This window comes from Eptatretus burgeri, chromosome 1, assembly GCF_056783735.1.
Source record: "Eptatretus burgeri isolate ZD-2024b chromosome 1, Ebu_testis_v1, whole genome shotgun sequence".
Classification (NCBI taxonomy): domain Eukaryota; kingdom Metazoa; phylum Chordata; class Myxini; order Myxiniformes; family Myxinidae; genus Eptatretus; species Eptatretus burgeri.
This window is the reverse complement of record NC_140961.1, coordinates 88,573,123-88,593,733: the sequence shown is the minus strand read 5'-3', so window position 1 is coordinate 88,593,733 and position 20,611 is coordinate 88,573,123. Positions and strand designations below refer to the sequence as shown.

Sequence of the window (20,611 nt, the reverse complement as noted above, 5' to 3'; positions counted from 1 at the left end):
ATCACAAGTAAGTGTGTTACATAATAATAGTGTAGATGAACTAGCATTCATTAAGGAAACCATATTCCATTTCACTTCCAATTTTGTGAAACTTCCACCTTACATTATCCGCCAATATTGTGTTGTTATACCGTCAAGAAAAGCTCGCAAGTCTATGGTACATGCATGTACCTGCGGTACCAGTATTGAGTTGGCCAGTTCACAGTTACTCATACTTGGCCTACACTTCAGTAAATAAACGGAGATTTTCAGTGCAAATAACCACGAATAACAGCTGCTTTAAGCTTACTAATTACTTTATAAATTTATATAAACTAATAGGCGAATTACTTGATAAATTAAAAAGGCACAACGGGTGACCGTGTATTTTGGAGCTGCATCACTTGACAAAAGCTCAAAATGGACGAAGTGAAACCCGTGTTTCGTGAAACAACAACGTCGCACTCACGAGAGTGCAAGTTTAAACCCATTACTGATGGCCAGAAGCTTACCTCCCACGTCTTTGGACTTCTTCGGAAATCCAAAGTCAAACAGGGATTTTCGTTTAGATGCCATCGTTTCGGCACTGAAACTGCGAGGCCGACAAAGTTTATTTTCTTGAGGTCATTGCTGTATGGTATCAGGGTATCAGGCCAACAGTCCAAAAGGAGGCTAAAGCAGAGAACTCTCCATTGCAGGAGGCATGTTTTAGCTGCTTGTGTTATTTTTAGGCCAGTGTTGTGCTAGACCTGGCGAGAGTACCAACAGTAAAAGTAAGCCCGCTTTTATCGAAATACTAATGTTTTTTTCGTCTCGCATTTCAAAACAGGGAGTGTAGAGATTCCGTGGTGACAAAAAAAATAAAAAATCGAAAAATCGGCGCTGAAGTAGACGGCGACCATTGACATTTTTTCTCTGAGTAGACTGCTGCGGGTCGCCGGTAACCGGCTTCTAAGGAAACCCCTGCATTTTAGTTTTTTCCCATGATAGTTGGAGTTCGGTGGCATCACAAAATTTGTCCTGGAGATTGAAGTCAATGTTCTGCATGGCCTGTCTGATGATATCACCAGCTTCTTTAACAGCATCATGAGATCTGATTTTTGCTGCCAGTTGTTCTGTGCTTAGTTGAGAAGAGAATACCAGCAATGGTTCGTTCTTTCTTTTGGATTCACAGAAGGTTATTGTCTCCTGGTATGTCTTGACCAATAAACCTTTTATTTCATTGTTGTATAGGTTTACCTCATCATCAAAACTTATCATCAGTTCCTTGATATCCGTAAAAGTGAATCCATAGCCTGCCTCAAGAATAGGGTCTAAGATATCTTTAGCCCTTTTTAATAATTCGAATTTCTTTGATGGTGGCCTTTGTCGATCATGTTGTGAGATTTCTCTCTGGTACTTTGCTATGTATGCTTTCATACATTTGCCATGAGCAAAAATGTCGGCAGCAAAGATCTTCTGGTCATTGTCTCGATCTGCGATCCGTTCGAAAACAGTGTCTTTATAGTAAATTGCAGCAGCCAAGAAATTGTTTGCCCTCTTTTCCTCACATATACTGAACTTCTTCCTTACTTTAGTGCCTTTCTCTGTTGTTGTGATTGAACCACAGACTATGCAAGGACGTTCTTGGTTAGATAATCTGGCGGGTCATTCCGTGCCAACTCACCTAAATTTCAAAAACCTTCCCAGGTCACCTCCACAGATTTTGCTGGAAAAATTCTTAAATGTAGATCAAAATGGCTCTACCCACCATGAAAAAGATTAGTTTTCAATTCCTCATAGTTTAAAAAATATCTATCTCCAGAGATCTTTGAAATTTTGCCCTAAAAATGCCAAATGTGAAAAACGCATTTTTTTTTTCAACCAGGGGCTTATAATTTTACAATGTACTCCTCTAGAAAGTTAATATTTGCAAATATTTACTAATTGGCATCCAAATTTTTCAATTATGGCATCAGATAGCCTCTGGGATGCGTATTTCTCACTCTATAGGAAGCAAAAAATTGCTTTTGGGCCAAAACGAGCTAAAATAAGGTGAAACTATAGTAGCCCTCCTGAAAATATGGAACTTCGAATTTTTTTCTCATAACACAGTGATTATAGGGTCATTATCTATCCATAGATACATTTTTGTTGGGATAATACAGTTAGTTGATGAATTATAAAAGTTTTACCATAAGCCGTTGCCTCCGAGGGCTCTAAAATGGACCAATTTTGTCCCCTGGTTTGACCATGTGGCTAAGGGTTGAGGATCTTAATTTTCTTTTCTAAAGATTGCCTCCTATAAGATGTGTCTACTGAATGAATACTTTTATCTAACGCCCATGGCTTCATCTTAAAATAAATTTTTATTTACATGCACGTTTTTCATAATTATTCACTTTTTTCATATTCATGAGCTTATAAATCTGAAACTGAACACTAGCAAAGTGATACTTCAGATATTTATAAACTGGCATATGAAATTTAAGGATCTGTTATCAGAATGCATGATAAATGCATATGTTTCTATCTGTAGGAAGTTGAAAATGCCACTTTGACCAAAAATGGTGAATATGCAGGGGGCATTAACTGAGGTTATGTAACAACTTAGATTATTTTTCTCATAAATAAATAATTATAAGTACATTTTTATTCAAAAATAAATTCTTGTAATGATAATCCAAACATATGCTTGGGTTTTAATTTAAAAAAAACATGTCCTACAGTTCTCTATTTGAAGTCATTAGTTATGACATACACCACTAGATGGAGTAATGTGATGGGATTGGAGGAACTGTGAAGCACCTTGTTGCAAGGGCAAGTTTGCAGGCCACGCTACAGAATCAGATTCTGACAGCTGAAGAGATGCTCCAGTGGGCAGAGAAGAATATAGGAGGGATCAAATTCTTCTTTGTGACATCACAAGAAATCCAACAAAATGCAATGGAGTATGACCTTGAGAAGCGCTGCAGATCAGCAACAACCATTGCTGGTACACGGTCACACCATGGTTTCCTGCCAATCTCCTCAACACGTCTGGAGATGAGAAGGGTTTCTTCTGATGCTGTATCAACAGTATGCACAGGACCGGAAACCACACAAGCTCATCTGTCCCAGTTATTAGTCCCAACCCTAACTGAACTGGATGTATACCAGGCTGGGAAATATATTGCTTGTGTTTATGACAGAAAATGGTACATTGGGAACATTGTCACAAGAAATGATGATGAAAATGATGTGTTTGTGAACTTCATGAAGCAAGGAAGGGGTAACACATTCTCATGGCCTCCAGAAAAAAAGAAAGATCAATGCTGGGTGCCATTACTCGACATTATTTGTGTGGTTGAGGCCCCTGATATAAAATCTGGTGGGCGTCAGTACCAACTGTCACAGCATGACTTTAAGCATGTTCAAGACCTGTTTTCTAAGATGTAAAATTCTGTGCCTCTGAGTGATAGATAATCATGATAATGAATGTCATAAAAGATGAAAGGTCATTAAAGAGTTTTCTAAGGTATAAATATTATTAATATTCATTGAATCTGTATATCTGTAAATAAAAAAGCTGCTTACTCAACTAATCAAATTTGTTCGAATTTATAATTTGCAATCACTGACGAAAGTAATTATTAGCATGTATTTATGAATAAATAACAATCTTATCACTAATGTCGAATAAGAAACATAATTTAGCATCATGTGCACCCCTGCAAGTTCACCTTGTTTTGTACCAAGTGGGCCAAATTGCCATATTTGGCTTCCTTAACCTAGGAGTATGTGCTTTCTGGAGACATTCTGATGCCACAATCTGAAATTTTGTATACCAGTTTATAAAATTCTGCAGTAACTCTTTCCTGCATAGTTCCATTTAAGATTTATAAACTTCTGAATATGAAAAAGTGAATAATTATAAAAAAACGTGCATGTAAACAAAAATTTATTTTAATATGAAGCCATGGACGTTGGATAAAATTATTCGGTCACTAGACACATCCTATATGCGGCAATGTTTCGAAAAAAAATGAATATCCTAAACCCCTAGCCACATGGTCAAACCAGGGGACAAAATTGGTCCATTTTAGAGCCCTCGGAGGCAAGGGCTTATGTTAAAACTTTTATAAATCATCACCTAACTGTATTATCCCAGCAAAAATGTATCTATGGATAGATAATAACCCTATAATCACTGTGTTATGAGGAAAAAATTATAAGTTGTTCCATATTTTCAGGAGGGCTCCTATAGTTTAACCTTATTTTAGCTCATTTTGGCCAAAAAGCCATTTTTAGCTTCCTGTAGAGTGAGAAATATGCATCCCAGAGGCTATCTGATGCCATAATTGAAAATTTTGGTTGCCAATTAATAAATATTTGCAATATTAGCTTTCTTGAGGCGTCCATTATAAAATTATAAGCCACTGAAGTTGGAAAAAAATGCGTTTTTCACATTTGGCATTTCACAGGGCCAAATTTCAAAGGTCTCTAGAGATAGATATTTTTTAAACTATGAGGAATTGAAAGCTAATCTTTTTCATGGTGGGTAGAGCCATATAGATCTACATTTAACAATTTTTCCAGCAAAATCTGAGGAGGTGACCTGGGGACCCTTAGGTGAGTTGGCACGGAATGACCCTGGCATCACTTGCTGATGGACGTGCAGTTGAGGATGATCTCCGAGCTCGTTTTGTAACTGGTAAGTTAGGATCTGATGTACCACTCTCTTCTTCCTCACTAGTATTACCATCGTCGGTTGCACGACGTATTCGATCTAATGTCTTCTTAAGAGTGTAACTTTTATAACAGTCATTGTCCCCGGTGTGTACCCCGGTCAGAATAGGTACACCGTATCCCTGCGTGTCGTAAAAGGCAACTAAAAGGGTTGGCGTCAGGAAGGGCATCCGGCCATAAAAACATCGCCTCAAAAGGAAACCATGATGAGTACAACTGATGGGCAGGGTACAGCCCGAAGTACCCCGTGGGGGTCCTCACCCCCTCTCGTTAAAACTCAAGGTGGGGAACCCGATCGAAGCAAGGGAGGAAATTTTTCCATTTATGATGACCAATCGTCTGATGCCCCACGTGGAGATCGGTTTCTGAGGTTTGATACATGGAATGTAGGGACAATGACAGGGAGATCTGGAGAAGTGGTTGAAACATTGGTCAGAAGAAGAGTGGACATATGTTGTGTGCAGGAGACACGGTGGAAGGGAAGTGGTGTGAGAATGGTGAAGGGAAGGCAGGGGCAGAAGTACAAGTTTATGTGGCAAGGGTGCCCAGAAGGCGTGCATGGTGTTGGTGTCATGTTTTCTGAGGAGTTTGTAGACAGTGTCGTGAGTGTGACTAGAGTGAGTGAAAGGTTGATGATGGTGAGGATTGTGATCGGAAATCTCTTGGTGAACGTCATCTCGGGATATGCCCCGCAGGTCGGTCGAAGCGATGAAGAGAAGAACATGTTCTGGTGTGCGATGGAGAAGTTGATGGAAAATGTGAAAGATGAGGAAGTTGTTGTGGTTGGAGGAGACTTGAATAGACATGTGGGAAGGAGTCCAGACAGTTTTGAGGGAGTCCATGGGGGTTATGGATATGGTGTGAGAAATGGAGAAGGGGAAAGGATCTTGGAGTTTCCTGATGGAGCTGATTTGTTGATTTGTAATACTCAATTCCAGAAAGCAGATAATAAGCTTATTACATACACGTCAGGTGGGTTGATGACAACCATTGACTACCTGATGGTGCGTCGGCGAGATAGGGGAAACCTCCGGGACACAAAGGTGATCCCAGGGGAGGAGACTGTTTCGCAGCACCATCTGGTTATATGCGATATAAGGGCGAAAGGTGCGAGGAGAATTCAGCGGGGGAAGTATCAACCGAGGATGAAGGTGTGGAGGTTGAAAGAGGCGAGAGTGAAGGAAGCATTAAGAGAGAGGCTGAGTATGGTTGAGGATGATGTGGTTGAGCTTGAAAGTGGTTGGATGTCAATGAAAGCTAGTCTATTGGGAGCCGTTGGTGAGGTATGTGGATGGACAAAAGGACCACCGAGGCAGTCGGAAACATGGTGGTGGGGTGATGAAGTTGGAAAGACGATTGAAGAGAAGAGGAAGAAGTTCAAGGAATGACAAAAGGCAAAGGATACGGTGGAAGAAGAGGCAGCACATGAAAGCTATAAGGAAGCCAAGAAGACTGCAAAGAAAGAGGTAGCAAAGGCGCAGGAGGCCCATAGGAAAATGTTTGGAGAACGCTTGGATTCGGAGGAGGGTAAGAGAGCGGTATTCAGGATTGCAAAGCAGATAGCGAGAGAGAGGTTTGATGTGACGGGGGTGAGTTGCTTGAAGGATGAAGTGGGGCAAATTGTTGTGGACTCAGATGGAATTAAAGGAAGATGGAAGAGATACATGGAAAGGCTGTTGAATGTAGAAAATGAATGGGATCGCAACATCGAGAGCAACCCAGTTTTAGGACCAGCAGAGCAGATAACTGAGAAGGAAGTTGAGGAAGCTATAAGAGCAATGAAGAGTAGAAAAGCAAGAGGGCCGACGGGAGTTGTGGGAGATATGTTGAAGGCAGCGGGAAGTTGGGGTGTAAAGAGAATGACAGAGATCTGTAATCTGGTGGTGAAAGAAGGCCGCATTCCAGTGGATTGGGAACTGAGTACCCTCGTCCCTCTGTACAAGGAGAAAGGTGACCCTCTGGACTGTGGCTCCTATAGAGCAATAAAGTTATTGGAGCATGGAATGAAGGTATTGGAAAGGGTGTTGGAGAAGAGGATAAGGAAGAAGGTAAAGATTGACAAAATGCAGTTTGGATTTATGCCAGGAAGAGGAACGACAGATGCAATTTTTATTGTAAGGCAGTTGCAGGAGAAGTACATGGAGAAGAGGAAGAAGTTGTTTTTTGGGTTTGTTGATCTGGAGAAAGCATTTGATAGGGTTCCACGTGAAGTTATGACGTGGGCATTGAGGAAGTTAGGAGTGGAGGAATGGTTGATCAGAGTAGTGATAGCCAAGTATGAGAGAGCACGCACAGCTGTAAGGACGAAGGATGGGAACAGTGGTGAGTTTGAGGTGAGGGTAGGAGTGCACCAGGGGTCGGTACTAAGTCCACTTCTATTTGTAGCTGTGATGGAGGTGCTGGCTCGGAGGGTAAAGGAGGGTTTACCGTGGGAGCCGCTGTATGCAGATGATCTGGTGTTGATTGCAGAGAGTATGGATGGACTGAAGGAGAAGATGAACAAGTGGAAGGAATGTTTGGAGGCAAAAGGTTTGAAGGTGAATATCGGAAAGACGAAGGTGATGGCAAGTGGTAAAGCATGTGGTGAGGTGGAAAGGACTGGGAAGTGGCCGTGTGCTGTGTGCAGGAAAGGTGTCGGAGTGAACTCCATTCAGTGTACAATGTGTGCTGAATGGGTTCATCGAAAATGTAGTGGGGTGTGAGGGTCATTAACCAGTGTGGCAGCTACATTCAAGTGTAAGGTGTGCATAGAGGGAGCTGCAGTTGAAGGAATTGTTGAGTTGGATGTTGGAGGTGGTGTGAAGCTGGAAGGGGTGAAAACATTTTGCTATCTCGTAGACATGCTGAATGGAGAAGGTGGATCAGACTCTTCGACGGTTGCTAGAGTGAGATGTGCATGGAAGAAGTTTCGGGAACTGAGTGGCGTACTGACGAAGAGGGGAGTGTCGTTGAAGCTGAAGGGAAAGGTGCATGCTACATGTGTGAGGAGTACGATGATTTATGGGAGTGAGACATGGGTACTGAACATGGAGCAGCAACAAAGGCTGGAAAGGGTGGAAATGCGAATGGTTCGGTGGATGTTTGGAGTATCGTTGAGAGAGAGGAAGACAAACGATGACCTGCGGAAGATGATGGGAATAGAGTCTGTGATGGAGGTTGTGAAGAGAAACAGGTTGAGATGGTTGGGTCATGTGTTGAGGAAGGATGAAAGTGACTGGGCGAGAGGAGTGTTGGAAATGAGTGTAGTCGGAAGTAGAAGACGGGGAAGACCGAGAAAAACTTGGCTAAATGTGGTGGAAGAGGAAATGTGGGCAAGGGGATTAAGAAGGGGAGATGCAGAAAATAGGGTAAAGTGGAGAAGATTGTCATGGGGCCCGCAAGGCTAACCCCTGCTTTAGTGGGGAAAATGACCTTTAAATGTGTTTGTGTGTGTGTGTGTGTGTGTGTGTGTGTGTTTGTGTGTGTGTGTGTGTGTGTGTGTGTGTGTGTGTGTGTGTGTGTGTGTGTGTGTGTGTGTGTGTGTGTGTGTGTGTGTGTGTGTGTGTGTGTCCACGTGATAATATAATTTCTCAGTTTCTGGGATTAACTTCAGACGATTGAATACATCATTTTTTTCTCAAAGCTGCCGCCTCTCGTAACGTTTCTTTCCACCGTCAGTTGAGGTAAGCTTTGTACTTTTTCTCTTTTGACACACGATGCATCTGTCCTTCTGGAGTGGACTACTTTTGCTGACTTTCACAAGAACTGCTGGGATTGAAGCTTCTTTTGACGCCATGATGTGAATATCTGCAAAGATAAGGCATCAAGTTAGTCATCAGTGATTAAGCTTGCCTGGCATATTTACTTTGACAACTTTAGAGCACATACATATTAAGACAGACCTGCAACCTCACCACATAGTGTAGGTAGACCCCAAAAAAAAAGAATTTGAAATTTGAATTTGAGAATTCAACTTTGAATGGTTTTTACAGTAACCTTAAATTAATATTTTCCGACCCAAAAATGTCTGATTAGATCAAAATGGACATTTTAACAGGGGTATTTTTGAGTTATTTGGGGTAATTTATGATAATTCCACATTTTTTTCAAAATGGCCACAAGAATGAAAGTATGCACAGAACCTTTTTCTTTTTTTAGAACCTTTTTCTGCAGTAAAACTGGATGCACAACCACTTTTTTACGGATAGGTAGCCTGGATCCAGGACAATTGGCTTAGTGGTTAGGGTGGTGGCTTAGGATCCGAGGTTCCTGAGTTCGAGCCCCATCAGCCACTGAATTAATACCAGGGGGTTGACTCAGCCTGTCATCCTTCCGAGGCCGGCAAAATGAGCATCAGTGTATTGGTGATAGGGGCACTGCGTCAATGGCATAGCTGCGCCCTGAACCAATGATGCAACCAGCATCCAAAAGGCTGTACACGATGGGTACTGTTGCAAATAGCCAATATCCAATTGTGCGTGAAGTCAGCTCAGCTGTGCAGTGAGCCAGTGGGTGGAAGACACAGCTCCACAAATTAGGTGTGCTGGCCTCTGGCCATGTTGTGTCACGTGATATGTGTTAACCAATGAGATCGCATATAAATGAAAAAGCCAGAAAAGTTTTATTTGAAGGCTCAGGTGTTGGATGAAAATACCCTAAGGACAATCACCAGATCGGACTTGGGCTGTGTGCCAAATTTGGTGATTGTCGGTCCAGCATTCCTTGCAAATAACGTGAACAAACAAACAGACAGACAGACAGACAGACAGACAGACATCCGATGAATATTATTTATTAGATTCACATACTGCTGTTTACAAAAACTTGATTCACAACTCAAAGGAACATGCTTTTCCTCTTTTGACTGGCACTTTACTCATCTGTCAATTTAATCATCAAAATAGAAAATATCGGCCTTTTAAAATTCGTATCCTGTTGTAGTTGGAGAAAATGGTTTTACTCTTATGTGGCTTCACAGTTTATCTTTTTATGATGGTTTTACATCGTTTGCACCAAATGTTCATCCATCTGCTGTATTTGGAATTACATGGAAGTGTATTTCTGATGGTATTCTTGATTTTCCTAGCCTAGTGTTGGCTTAGTGGTTAGGGTGGCGGCTTGGGATCCAAGGGTCCTGAGTTCAAGCCCCGTTGGCTGCTGAATTAACACCAGGGGGTTGACTCAGCCTGTCATCCTTCCGAGGTCGGCGAAATGAGTACCAGTGTACTGGTCCCGGTGTATGCCCCGGTTAGAGTAGGTGTACCATATCCCTGTGTGTCGTAAGAGGCGACCAGGGTTGGCGTCAGGAAGGGCATCCGGCCATAAAACATTGCCTCAAGAAAAAGCCAAACCCCTGCACAGCAGGGAAAAATGGCTGTAAAAACGGTCATTATTATTTTTTTTTATATTCTTGATTTTCCTCCAATCATCTCACATGTCTGGAATTCTCTTTCAATCGAACTCAAATTTTTCCGATCTCTGCAGCACGTTGTATACAAACATTTGTTGTTGTAACTCGACGTCTTTTATATGTTCTGCACCACATCACTTTGTGCATTTATGTGTGATGTCTTGTTTATGTGATATGCCTTATTTAATAAGTAATATTGTTTGCAATAAAAAAATGTAATATTGTTTATTTACTATATGTATATCGAACCCCCTAACTTGCCGAGACAGCAAGGCACAGATTGAGTCCCATCACAGCAAAAACTCATGCAACAACAAGTGTAAGCAGCAAGTGTCATCTGCCACAATAATACATTTCCTCTGCCTTGCTGGTCTTCAGTTAGGAGGTTTGCAGTCAGGAATCTTAAATTTAACCAAAGAAGCACACTGATCTCATGACATGACGTTGACGTCATGTGTATAAATTATACCAATGCGTCACCTCCAAATTCGGAGTCTTCAAACTGGTGATCAAGGTTTCTCGGGATATATATATATATATATATATATATATATATATATATATATATATATATATATATATATATATATATATATATATATATATATATATATATATATATATATATATATATATATATATATATATATATATATATATATATATATATATATATATATATATATATATATATATATATATGGCGTAGTGGCGTTCGCCTGTAATCCGGCTACTTGGAGGCTTGGGTTGGAGGATTGCTTGAGGACAGGAGCTCTGCGCTGGGCCGCGCTATGAGAGGGTGTCGGGCAGCCCGGAATCATGGCGAAACCCAATCCTTATCCCTGTGTCGTAAGAGGCGACCAGGGTTGCGTCAGGAAGGGCATCCGGCGTAAAACCTGTGCCAAATCAGTATGCGGATCATAACGCATTATCCGCTGTGGCGACCCGTAACGGGAACAGCCGAAAGAAGAAGAGAGAAGATATATATGTATATATATATATATATATATATATATATATATATATATATATATATATATATATATATATATGTATTGTACGAAGTCATGTCCAGGTGGTCACCCCTACCTGGACGGATGGCAAAGCTTCTCCCTTGAAGGCCTACAACTGAGACTCGGAGATTAATGTGTGGGAAGTGGCCGCAATGGCAGAGGGGCAGAAGTGCACAGCAAAGAGGGTGGTGGGGGGGGGGGTGGTTCTGAAACCCCATGACAAATACATGGCTCCAGCTTCTTAAAATAAATATATTTAATGAAAATAAACAAATATTTACAAATGACAATTATTCAGAAGGGTATTGATAATAATAATGAAATAATAAATCCTAAAGTCGAGGTGCCTCCTCACAGTCTCAATTACAGACAAAGGGAATACAAAAGATAAAGAAAACCCCTCCTTTCGAGTATTCTTTAACTTCGCTTGTCCCAGAGCTGGTCCTTGTGGAACTTGGAATCGAGGCACTCCTATTCGCACGTGCAGACGCACACAAAATGGTCCTTCTTTCATAGCGGGACAAACACACGCCAGGAAATCCGCGAGCGGCACTCCACACCAATTCTCAGAGCACCAGTGTAACAGCTTCGTGCACTGATCATCCTCACTGACCCAACCAAGAGCAAAAGGCCAGCGTCTTGCTTCACCACATGAGCCAAATCGCCTCAACACTAATTCAAGGATCATGCTGTCCTCCTCATCGCGTATGCTCACCCTCCGCTCTCACCTCTCCAAACAATTCCCTTCGTGCCTCCGCTCTGATCACGGCTCTCCAAAAATGCATCAGCGCTGAACTCCCTCTGTGTGTCCTCTGTGTCCTCTGATTCTTTTCCGAAATAAACTCTGCCTCGTGCGTTCCTCACACTGACCTCATGCGTGTGCTCTGCCGATCTCTCGTCCTCTTCAGTATGATGCTCCCCCACACCTTCTTCTTCAGGCGTCACGCCTATATATTCTCTGCCTCCCGGGGCGTGGCCTGCTCACAAGAAACCCAGGAAGGCGGGCTTCTGCCTGCTCGGCTAGCTTCTGATGTCGTGCCCATCAATCATCAGCCTCGGGGGCGTGACTTCACCTGTTGTCACCCTTTGAAGGTGGGGCTTTCTGCCCACTGGTAGTAGTTTTAGGGACGTGTTCTCCACCTCTTTTGTCGATCTTGAAATACAAAAACATCGGGAAAAAAATCACAGAGGGGTGATTACATACTGGAGAAGCTTATTCTTAAACCCTAGCTGATTAACATGACACCACCCCCTCAAGTCCATCCATTGCGACCATACTCTGTGCAGAGCGTTGGTGCTGCCTAAGCAGTCTCCTTGGCTATTGGGCACAATCCTGGACGGATCGCCACTCCGACACTCCACCATCATGCTGGCACTCATTTTGCCGACCTCAAAAGGATGACAGGCCGAGTTAACTCCGCCTGGTATTAATTCAACAGCTAAGTGGAATTTGAACTCCAGACCCGAAGATCCCAAACCCACCACCCTAACCATTAAGCCAACACCAGGCAGAACACCACACCCCCTCGTGTGGTGACACTTAACACTTAAGCTCACAGGTTCCTTATTTAGTTACATCAAGATGCCTCCTACACATCCACGGACCAAGCAACTTTACACAATGCTGCATTCCCTATTAGATTCCTCCATCTACCCCCACATTCGTAACAATATATACCTAAACACACACAAGGTCAAGGCCATGCAAAAGCTCGTACTCGTACTCGTACACTGAACCGTAACAGAACAAAAGGAATAGTATGGGGGGGAGGGACACCATCACAGCTGACTAGATCTACTGTAATCTATATACCCCAGAGTGGATAACAACCTGACCCTTGCTGTTGCTCCCTTTTGGAGTGGGTGTACTAGTAAATAAAATTTGTCGTCTGTCTGTATGTTCGCGTTTTTTGCAAAGACCGCTAGGCCGACAACAACCACATTTAGCACACAGACCAAGTCCAACCGGGGATTGTCCGAAGGGAATTTTCATCCACCACCTCAGCCTTTAAATACCCCGAAGATCCTTTGAGACCCCAAAGACCCTTAACATCCCAAAGACCTTTTCAACCCCAAAGACCCTTTAGACCCCAAAGATCCCGAAGACCATTTAAGACTGCTAAGACCCCGAAGACCAGTAAGCACGCAAAGACCCTTTTTAGACCCTAAAGGCCCATAAGATCCCAAAGACCCATAAGACAACAAAGACCCATAAGACCCTTTGGACCCCAAATATCCTTAAAACCCGTAAATTATTTTAAGACCCTGAAGACCCCTTTGACTCCAAAGACCTGTAAGATCCTTAAAGCCCCCTTTTACTCCTCAGGAAGATTAGACAGCTTGGACCCTTGATCATTTCAAGCTTTAGACCACTTTGACGTTTTTAGACCCTTTTTACATGCTTGAGGGATTCGATCCTTTTGACACCTTTGACACTAACTGGATTGGAATGTATGCTTTAGAGTTTAGACTCTCTCAAACTTTTAAAGCACACACCACACAAACATCTATAGTCTTCTTGCAAAACTCAGACTATACTTTTTTCAACAAGTAATGTGTAAACATGAGCCACCCAGAGGGGGAGTACTCTGCTATTTAATGTCTTACATGTCATGGGGAAGGAGTGGAATCAGGAGGGAGGGGGTGGGGTGGGAGAATGGAGGGCAAAGGGTGGAATGGAAGGATGAGGCGGGGGTGGGGTGGGAGAAGGGAGGGTAAAAGGGTGGAATGGAAGGATGAGGCGGGGGTGGGGTGGGAGAAGGGAGGGCAAAGGGTGGAATGGAAGGATGGATGAGTAGGGACCCTGCGTTGTCTGGTACCTGTGCTAGTTCTCAATAAAGTAGTTTGTTTACATCTGCTAACTTTATGAATTCCATTTTTCAAAGATATTTGCTTGCATCCTGAATTTTGGGTCTACCTTCTTTATGTGTAAGCTGTGTGTGTTTTCTTTACTTGGAAAAGCCTCAGCTTACGTCGACATAATAAACCCAGCCATCATTCTGTGAACATGAGTATAGCCTCAGAGTAACATCACATCACAGGATACTAACAGCTCCCTTTCCTGATGCAGAACCTGCGCTCCACCCCACCACATCTCACTTCAGCTGTGGCTGAGAACATGCTGGCAATGGCGTGTGAGAACGAGAGTCGTAATGCTGCAAAACGCATGCGCCTGGAATTGCATCAGGTATGAAGGCCAGTGTGTCAGACAGTCAGCACGACATGATGTTGAGTCCACGACCTTAACTCCGTAAGGGAGATGGGGTGATCTCAAATGAATTTGGTGCCAGCTCGGATGATGATCATTTGTAAGCCATTGCTTTCAGGGATGAGGGACTTGTGCTTTTACATTACTATATTATGATTGGTAAGCATTAAAATATATCTTGCCTACACTTCACAATAAAAAATAAATGTCTCGAATGGAAGCTTGCGAGACGAATGCTTATTTACTCCTTTTCTTTTGGGGATATCCAAGTGGTAAAGTAACAACAATTCCCACATAGCAACCAAACCCTCTGCAGTTCAAATGGATTTCTCTCCAACCCACACATCAGCCACCTGCCAGCTGTACACTTGGGAAATTGCTTCAGCAATAATGTTGCTATCGTTCGTTTCAATGCTTGTTTGTGATGTTAGTTCAACACTGTGAATTGCCAATTGCATGGTGGCTGGGCCCTCTAAATGTGTTTGTTTGTTTTTTCCTAACCTTAAACTATTGTTGCTCCACACAGGTAATCCCAAGATTCGGGGTGTATTTATAATTTATTTATTTTATGTTTGTGTAAGTCGAAGCTATTGAATACCTTCGTATTTGGAAGCACTTTAAGCTTCATGCAGTGTATGTTGTCACCTGCATGATGGTGTATCTTGTATGGTAACCTTAAATAGGGAAGTTTTAATATATTTTCATTAGAACTGTTTGAGGCTGAGAGTGAGGCAAATGTAAATTTCAGCATTATAGGACTCACATAACTGCATCATTGATTGATTATCATTGATTTGATTATCATTAATTCCAGATGATTATCATTGGTGCCACACCTATTTGACAAGAGGGGTCAAGGGGGCTTCAGCAGAGCTGTGGGAATTGGGCTTTTGAGTCGACTTGTAATAGACTATCAGATAACCAGATTCCACTGGGCTGTTGTGAGGGAACTCATTCTCAACAGTGTGGAATATTTATGGAGTTTGCCTGGAATGTCCTTGAACAGCATAATAGTCACTAACTGCTAAGACTGCCAAGGTTTCTCGATGAAGTAAATCAACGAAAATGTAATTCTACGCTGAACAGAATTGACAATTGTTTATGGTTACATTATTTTTTTATTATTATTTCAGGTAGATGTGGTAACCAGCAACTCTGAGCCTATACACCACCCGTGTAAGCGACCAAGCTACAAAAATGCACATACCGTATCTCAAAATTGCGTCAATGTCAATATTTGTAAATATCTTCATGCACTCTCTGAACCAAAGAGCTCTGAAATGAGGTATCATTCAACATTATATGTGCTGCGGCTATGACGAGTACCACGTTCAGACACAATCACCTGTGGCTTGTCGGCTTCAGGATCAAAGGTCGCGAAGTGGCTCGAGAAGCCCCTCATGACCCGGACCGGCAGATCCATAACATTTGCTCTCCGGGAGAGGGATCTTTCAAACCCCCTGACTCCATAATATTGGAAGTCAGGATTGTACAAGTTCAAAATTGTCAATCACAGTGTAGTGAGTGTGAAATTCAAATCAAACAGCATCAAACAGCTATGTCTAATCAAGACGGGCAGGATCAGGGAGGGGTTATAGAAGAGATGGAGGTGGCTTCATCCGAGAATGACATTGTGGAAGAGGAAAGTGGGAGGTGCAGCAGAGGTGCCCATTGTGATCAGTGGCCCCACCCCCATCACGCCCCCAATGTAGTTAACAATGCAGGGCAGTGGGTTGGCATTGCCGACCTCACCTGATGCAATGCTGATGATGACGCAGCTCATGGCAGGGTTAGAGATATGGCTGGAGGCAAAATTGGACATTGGGCAGAATGACGTAAAGGGTGAGATGACCGCTATGAGCAACAATATGGATGTGGGGGAAGCAGAAGCAAAGGCTGACAAGAGGTGGTGTGGAAAACTCAAAACCTTACCTTACCAGGTGGGCCTTTTCATCAGTAGATTTGAGGATTTTAAATGCTCTGGTCAGGATTTATGTAGGACCCTGTGGTTAAAAAAAATAACAACACAACTGTTTGGGTGCATTTTATCCTTCCGATAAGCCTGATAGAGAGGGATGGAGTAGCAAGGCAAATTGGTAGGGGGGGTGGGGGTTGGGGGGGGCGAAACGTATTCCCAAAGAATCTTGGAGAAAAGGAGCTGGGAGTTGAGGCAAATTCCCACGGTGTCCCCATGCTAATTGAGCGGATTAGTGGGGGCACCGTAGACTGCAGGTTGAGGTCCCGTGGGGACCTGGGGAGCATGCGGGCAATACCGCCAAGCTGTTGTGATGAACGTATTGAGTAGAGGGCACTCCAGGCACCGGACGAGCCGGCCAGAGTAGGCCATGGGTCCAAGGGACCGGGATAGTGTACTGGGCACGGGTGGTTCGTCGGAAACGGGACCCGTAGCACTGAGATGCCACGTGGGCATATACAGGGGAGTAGCCGGGAAGGGCACTCCCCACGTTGATAGGGAGCAGGTAGGCTCGGAGACAGATTCAGGGCCCGGAGGTGCAGTAGTTAGAGTCCGGCAGGGGGGAAATCCCTGCCAAGTGAGCCACGCTGCCCAGCCATGAAATTGTGCAAGGGCACGAGTGAAAATTTGTGGGCAAGGCCCAAATTGATAATGGACACCAACACAGGCGACGGGAATTATGATTGTTGGAACCTATAGTTTAAACAGTCAGGCGTATGGAAAAGCCCTGGGGTAGTTTAAAGTTAATAAATGCCAGGACAGTGAAGAAATGTACCCCTTCGCACCATCCATCCCTTCGCTCTCCGTAGGCCACTGGACCCACCTTGGTAAGATGGCTGAATTATGTAGGAGGCTATTCTGAGGCTGCATTGGGCGTCGAGACAGGACGCTAGTCTCTCCCTTAGTCATCTCCAAAAAAGGAACTTAGTTGTTGGGAGTCGATGGACAGGATAGGTTAGCCAGACAAAGACAGTCGGAGGGTTAGAGACAAGAAACTATATTTAAAAAATAATAATAATAAAATAAAAAGGGGCTAAATTTTGTTGTTTTCTTGTTGCAAACTAGGGGAGTGGGTCTGGACAGAGACAGGCAAAGGCGATAGGTTGGGGAGAGACAGTAGGATAGGTCCGAGCCCGTTTCCGGAGTGGCTGGCACCACCGCACTCCCTCCAGAACCTCACGGGACCATACCAGAGGCTGGCGAGCTTCATGTGCCGGTCTGTTGTGCTCCAGCTACTGGTCCGCATCTGTCTTGCCATGCCTTTGTTGCCTGCCTTTACTTTGACCCCATGCCTGCTGCCCTTGTGGCATTGCCCCCATGTCACCATCTCCAGTGTTTTGCAAGGACTGCCCTGCAGGCAGCCCCATCATTCATCACTCTGTGCGTTTTGCATCCAGTCCATTCACGAGGAGCCAGGGACTGCATTGAGCAGCCGGCTACCTCCCAGTTCTTGTATAAAGGCCACTTCAAATGGCCTGTGGGATGGCGCATAGCCTGCCCTTTTAGGGTGAGTTGCCTCCAGCAGCTGGGGTATGAAAGGAACAAGGAAGAAGGTTCACTGAAAGGAACAAGCAAGGGGGACCTTTTGAGCAGGCCCTGAGGACGACTGACCTTCAGCTGCTGTGCACTCACCCACACAAAATAACTGTGAACATTACTGTGCCTTTTTCTTCACATATCACAGGTCCTGGGCCATGGTTAGTGTAAATATTAGTTAAAATTGTAAATATGTTATTAACCCACCTGTTGTCTGTCTTAGCGCCGGCAATTTTAGTTAAGTTGTCCGTGTGAGTCTGTTAGTTTAGTTACGCAGCGCACTAGGTTATTTATTTTTGGGACATGTATGAAAAAAATGTCGCACTCAGGGATCCGTAGGTAAATCGTACGAGGGGAGAACTTACACATGCTCGTCACACGAAAATTCAACGACTTGGGACGAGTCTGTAAAAAGGGGAGGGGGTAGTGTTTCGAATCTGAAACCCATCGCACACAACAGCCAGAGTCCTTATAGATCAGATATATCGGTATGTGTTTCTAGTTAGGATCCCGTCCTATGTTTAATGGGTGATTAATTGTACGTGCGCTGTGCGTTATTTTGATCGTGAGGATTTAACTTACCAACAACCAAAACAACACCTGCCCTCAATTCCTTCCACCATCATCCACTGGCACCATTGTATGTGTGCGTGTCAGCGCATATGTGGGTGGACTCCAGTGTGCTAGGTGGGGTTTCTCTGGCCATTGGTGTGCTGGCTTCGCTGGATGGATTGGTGTCCGGCCCGTGATGGAGACGGGCGAGGTCGGGATGACGAGCGACGCCACGACAATTAAAGGGGAAATGTGTAGGGTGAGACACGAGGGGATGACGGAAAAATTAAAGGAGGTGATGGAGACGCAGGAAATAAAAGAGACGAAAAGCCAGGAAGTAACGGAAATAATAAACGACGTGAGGGAGACGCAGAAATCAAAAGAGGGGAACAAATTAGATTAAGTAAAAGATGAGCATACACACAGAGAGTTAGTGAGGGACAATGGGGTTGAGCTGGTGGAATGTGTCATTACCCAGTGCGAGCATCAGGATAGCCTCCCTCAGGAACAGAGGGAGACGGTATGCTCCCTCAAAGTGGATTGTGACCAGGTGTCCGGTTGGGCCGAGCGAGGTCGAGAGGGTGCATGATGTGGAGGGGTCCATGCAGAGTTTGGGGGTGGGGGGGGTAGAGATCACGGGACCCCTTGGGTTAACATGAATCCCCGATGTGATTGTCCCAGAGTGGGCGTTCGGATTAACCGTGACGTCATTACGGCTGAACCAATCAGCTTCTCCCTTATTGAGACCTGCGTATAAAGCACACACCTTCACTTCCTTCTTCACTTGCTGCGATTTTTTACCCTGAGGAGTGCAGCACGAAAAGCTTCGGTCACTATTATGTCGTGTTTTTTGTTTCCACATTAAAGTTCTGCAGTACCAAACATCTGTATATATATATATATATAGAGGCTACCCTGTGGCGACCCTCACGCGAGCAGCCGAAAGAAGAAGAAGATAGTTACGGTTGTGGAAATTCGAAAACCACCATTCAGGTTCCCCAGAGATCAGTTATTTCGATAAGTGTATGTTCCAGGTTAGATTTCCCCACCGATGTATAAAGGGGATTATTTGTGTGCCGGGCTGTGAATCTTTGAGTTAGCCGTTATTCTGTTCTATCTTTTATTTCAAACGAACAACATCTCCACAACCACGCCATCTCCACAAACACCGCCAAAGGAGCCATATTCTCCACGTCCGTTACGAACAGTATGCTCCGAAAAGAACAACTCGACAACTCCCGCCCCGATATTCTGGGACGAAAACAGGATTGATGGTTGGTGCGGGTCCCTCAGAACGGCGTAAGCAGGGATGGCGGTTACTAAAAGTATGCAAACCCGATCACTCCTGGGATTTTCCCCCGCGCACCGGGAAGGGAGGGGCGAACGCCCCAGACCCGATAAAGAGCCGCGTTGGGATGCCGAGAAAGCAGTTGAGTTGAGTTGAAAGCGGCAGTTGAGTTGAAAGCGGCAGTTGAGTTGAAAGTTGAGTTGAGTTGATAGCGGCATTTGAGTTGGGGAGAGGAGTTGGTCGGAGTTGTTGGTTGTAGTTGAGTTTGTTGGAGTCGTTGGGAAGGCAGCCGTGGAAAGTCGGGAGTGCTGCCAGGCCCTTGATCAACCAATTCGGGGAGACGGTCGTGGAAAGTCGGGCACGCTGCCAGGTCCTGGACCAACCAAGCCGCCATTACAACCGCTGATGCGTTGGCAACGAGCCAGCGAGAAACAAATACCCAGGGTCACCAAACAAAAGACCATCGAGTCGCCACCAGGGAGCAAGGTAACCGGCCCGGCCTCTCGGAGCCCCTTCAGTCATCCCGGCTCTGAGGAATATTAAAGGTTTACGAGCCTGTGTCTTTTCTTTCTTGGGTTTTTGTATGAAAGTCTGTAGCGCCTTGTCTTGAGGTAGAATTGTGAGTAAGGACGTGCTTGTACATTCCAAACAGAACTCTGCTGTAGGCTTTTGCTCGTGTCTTGTCCCCATCCCCCCATTGACTGCTTTCGTGCCGAGTGTGGAAATAAATGCCCCGATTGACTGCTTACGTGCCGAGTGTGGAAATAAATACCTCCATTATTGAACGTGAACCTGCTCGTTGCGTCCCTTTCCTCACATTGACTGCCATGGTGCGTTCGGGGAATTAACTGGCTAATTAAAGCTGATAAACGTAATAATCATGTCCGACGGGACTTGGCGATATATAACCGCTCGACCTCGCATACGGAACGAGCCACTTAAGCGGCTCATTTTCGTGCAGGTC

General features: G+C 44.2%; 2 protein-coding genes across 4 annotated transcripts in view; both read left to right on the top strand.

Annotated features, from left to right (window-relative positions):
* The window catches only part of NOL4 (nucleolar protein 4), a 512,661-nt gene that overhangs the window by 465,218 nt on the left and 26,832 nt on the right, over positions 1-20,611 (top strand). For all 3 annotated transcript variants that reach the window (XM_085891239.1, XM_085891232.1, XM_085891224.1), the window contains exon 9: positions 14,159-14,275. In XM_085891239.1, the coding sequence (XP_085747365.1) occupies positions 14,159-14,275 (117 nt within the window). The remainder of the gene's footprint in view (positions 1-14,158; positions 14,276-20,611) is intronic.
* On the top strand, positions 4,750-6,074 carry LOC147034926 (protein CFDP2-like). Its single transcript, XM_085891307.1, has one exon. The coding sequence runs from the start codon at positions 4,890-4,892 to the stop codon at positions 6,072-6,074; it is 1,185 nt and encodes a 394-aa protein (XP_085747433.1). The 5' UTR covers positions 4,750-4,889.

Coding starts and splice junctions, on each gene's coding strand:
- LOC147034926 (XM_085891307.1), top strand. CDS start 4,890: ATGATGAGTACAACTGATGGGCAGGGTACAGCCCGAAGTACCCCGTGG.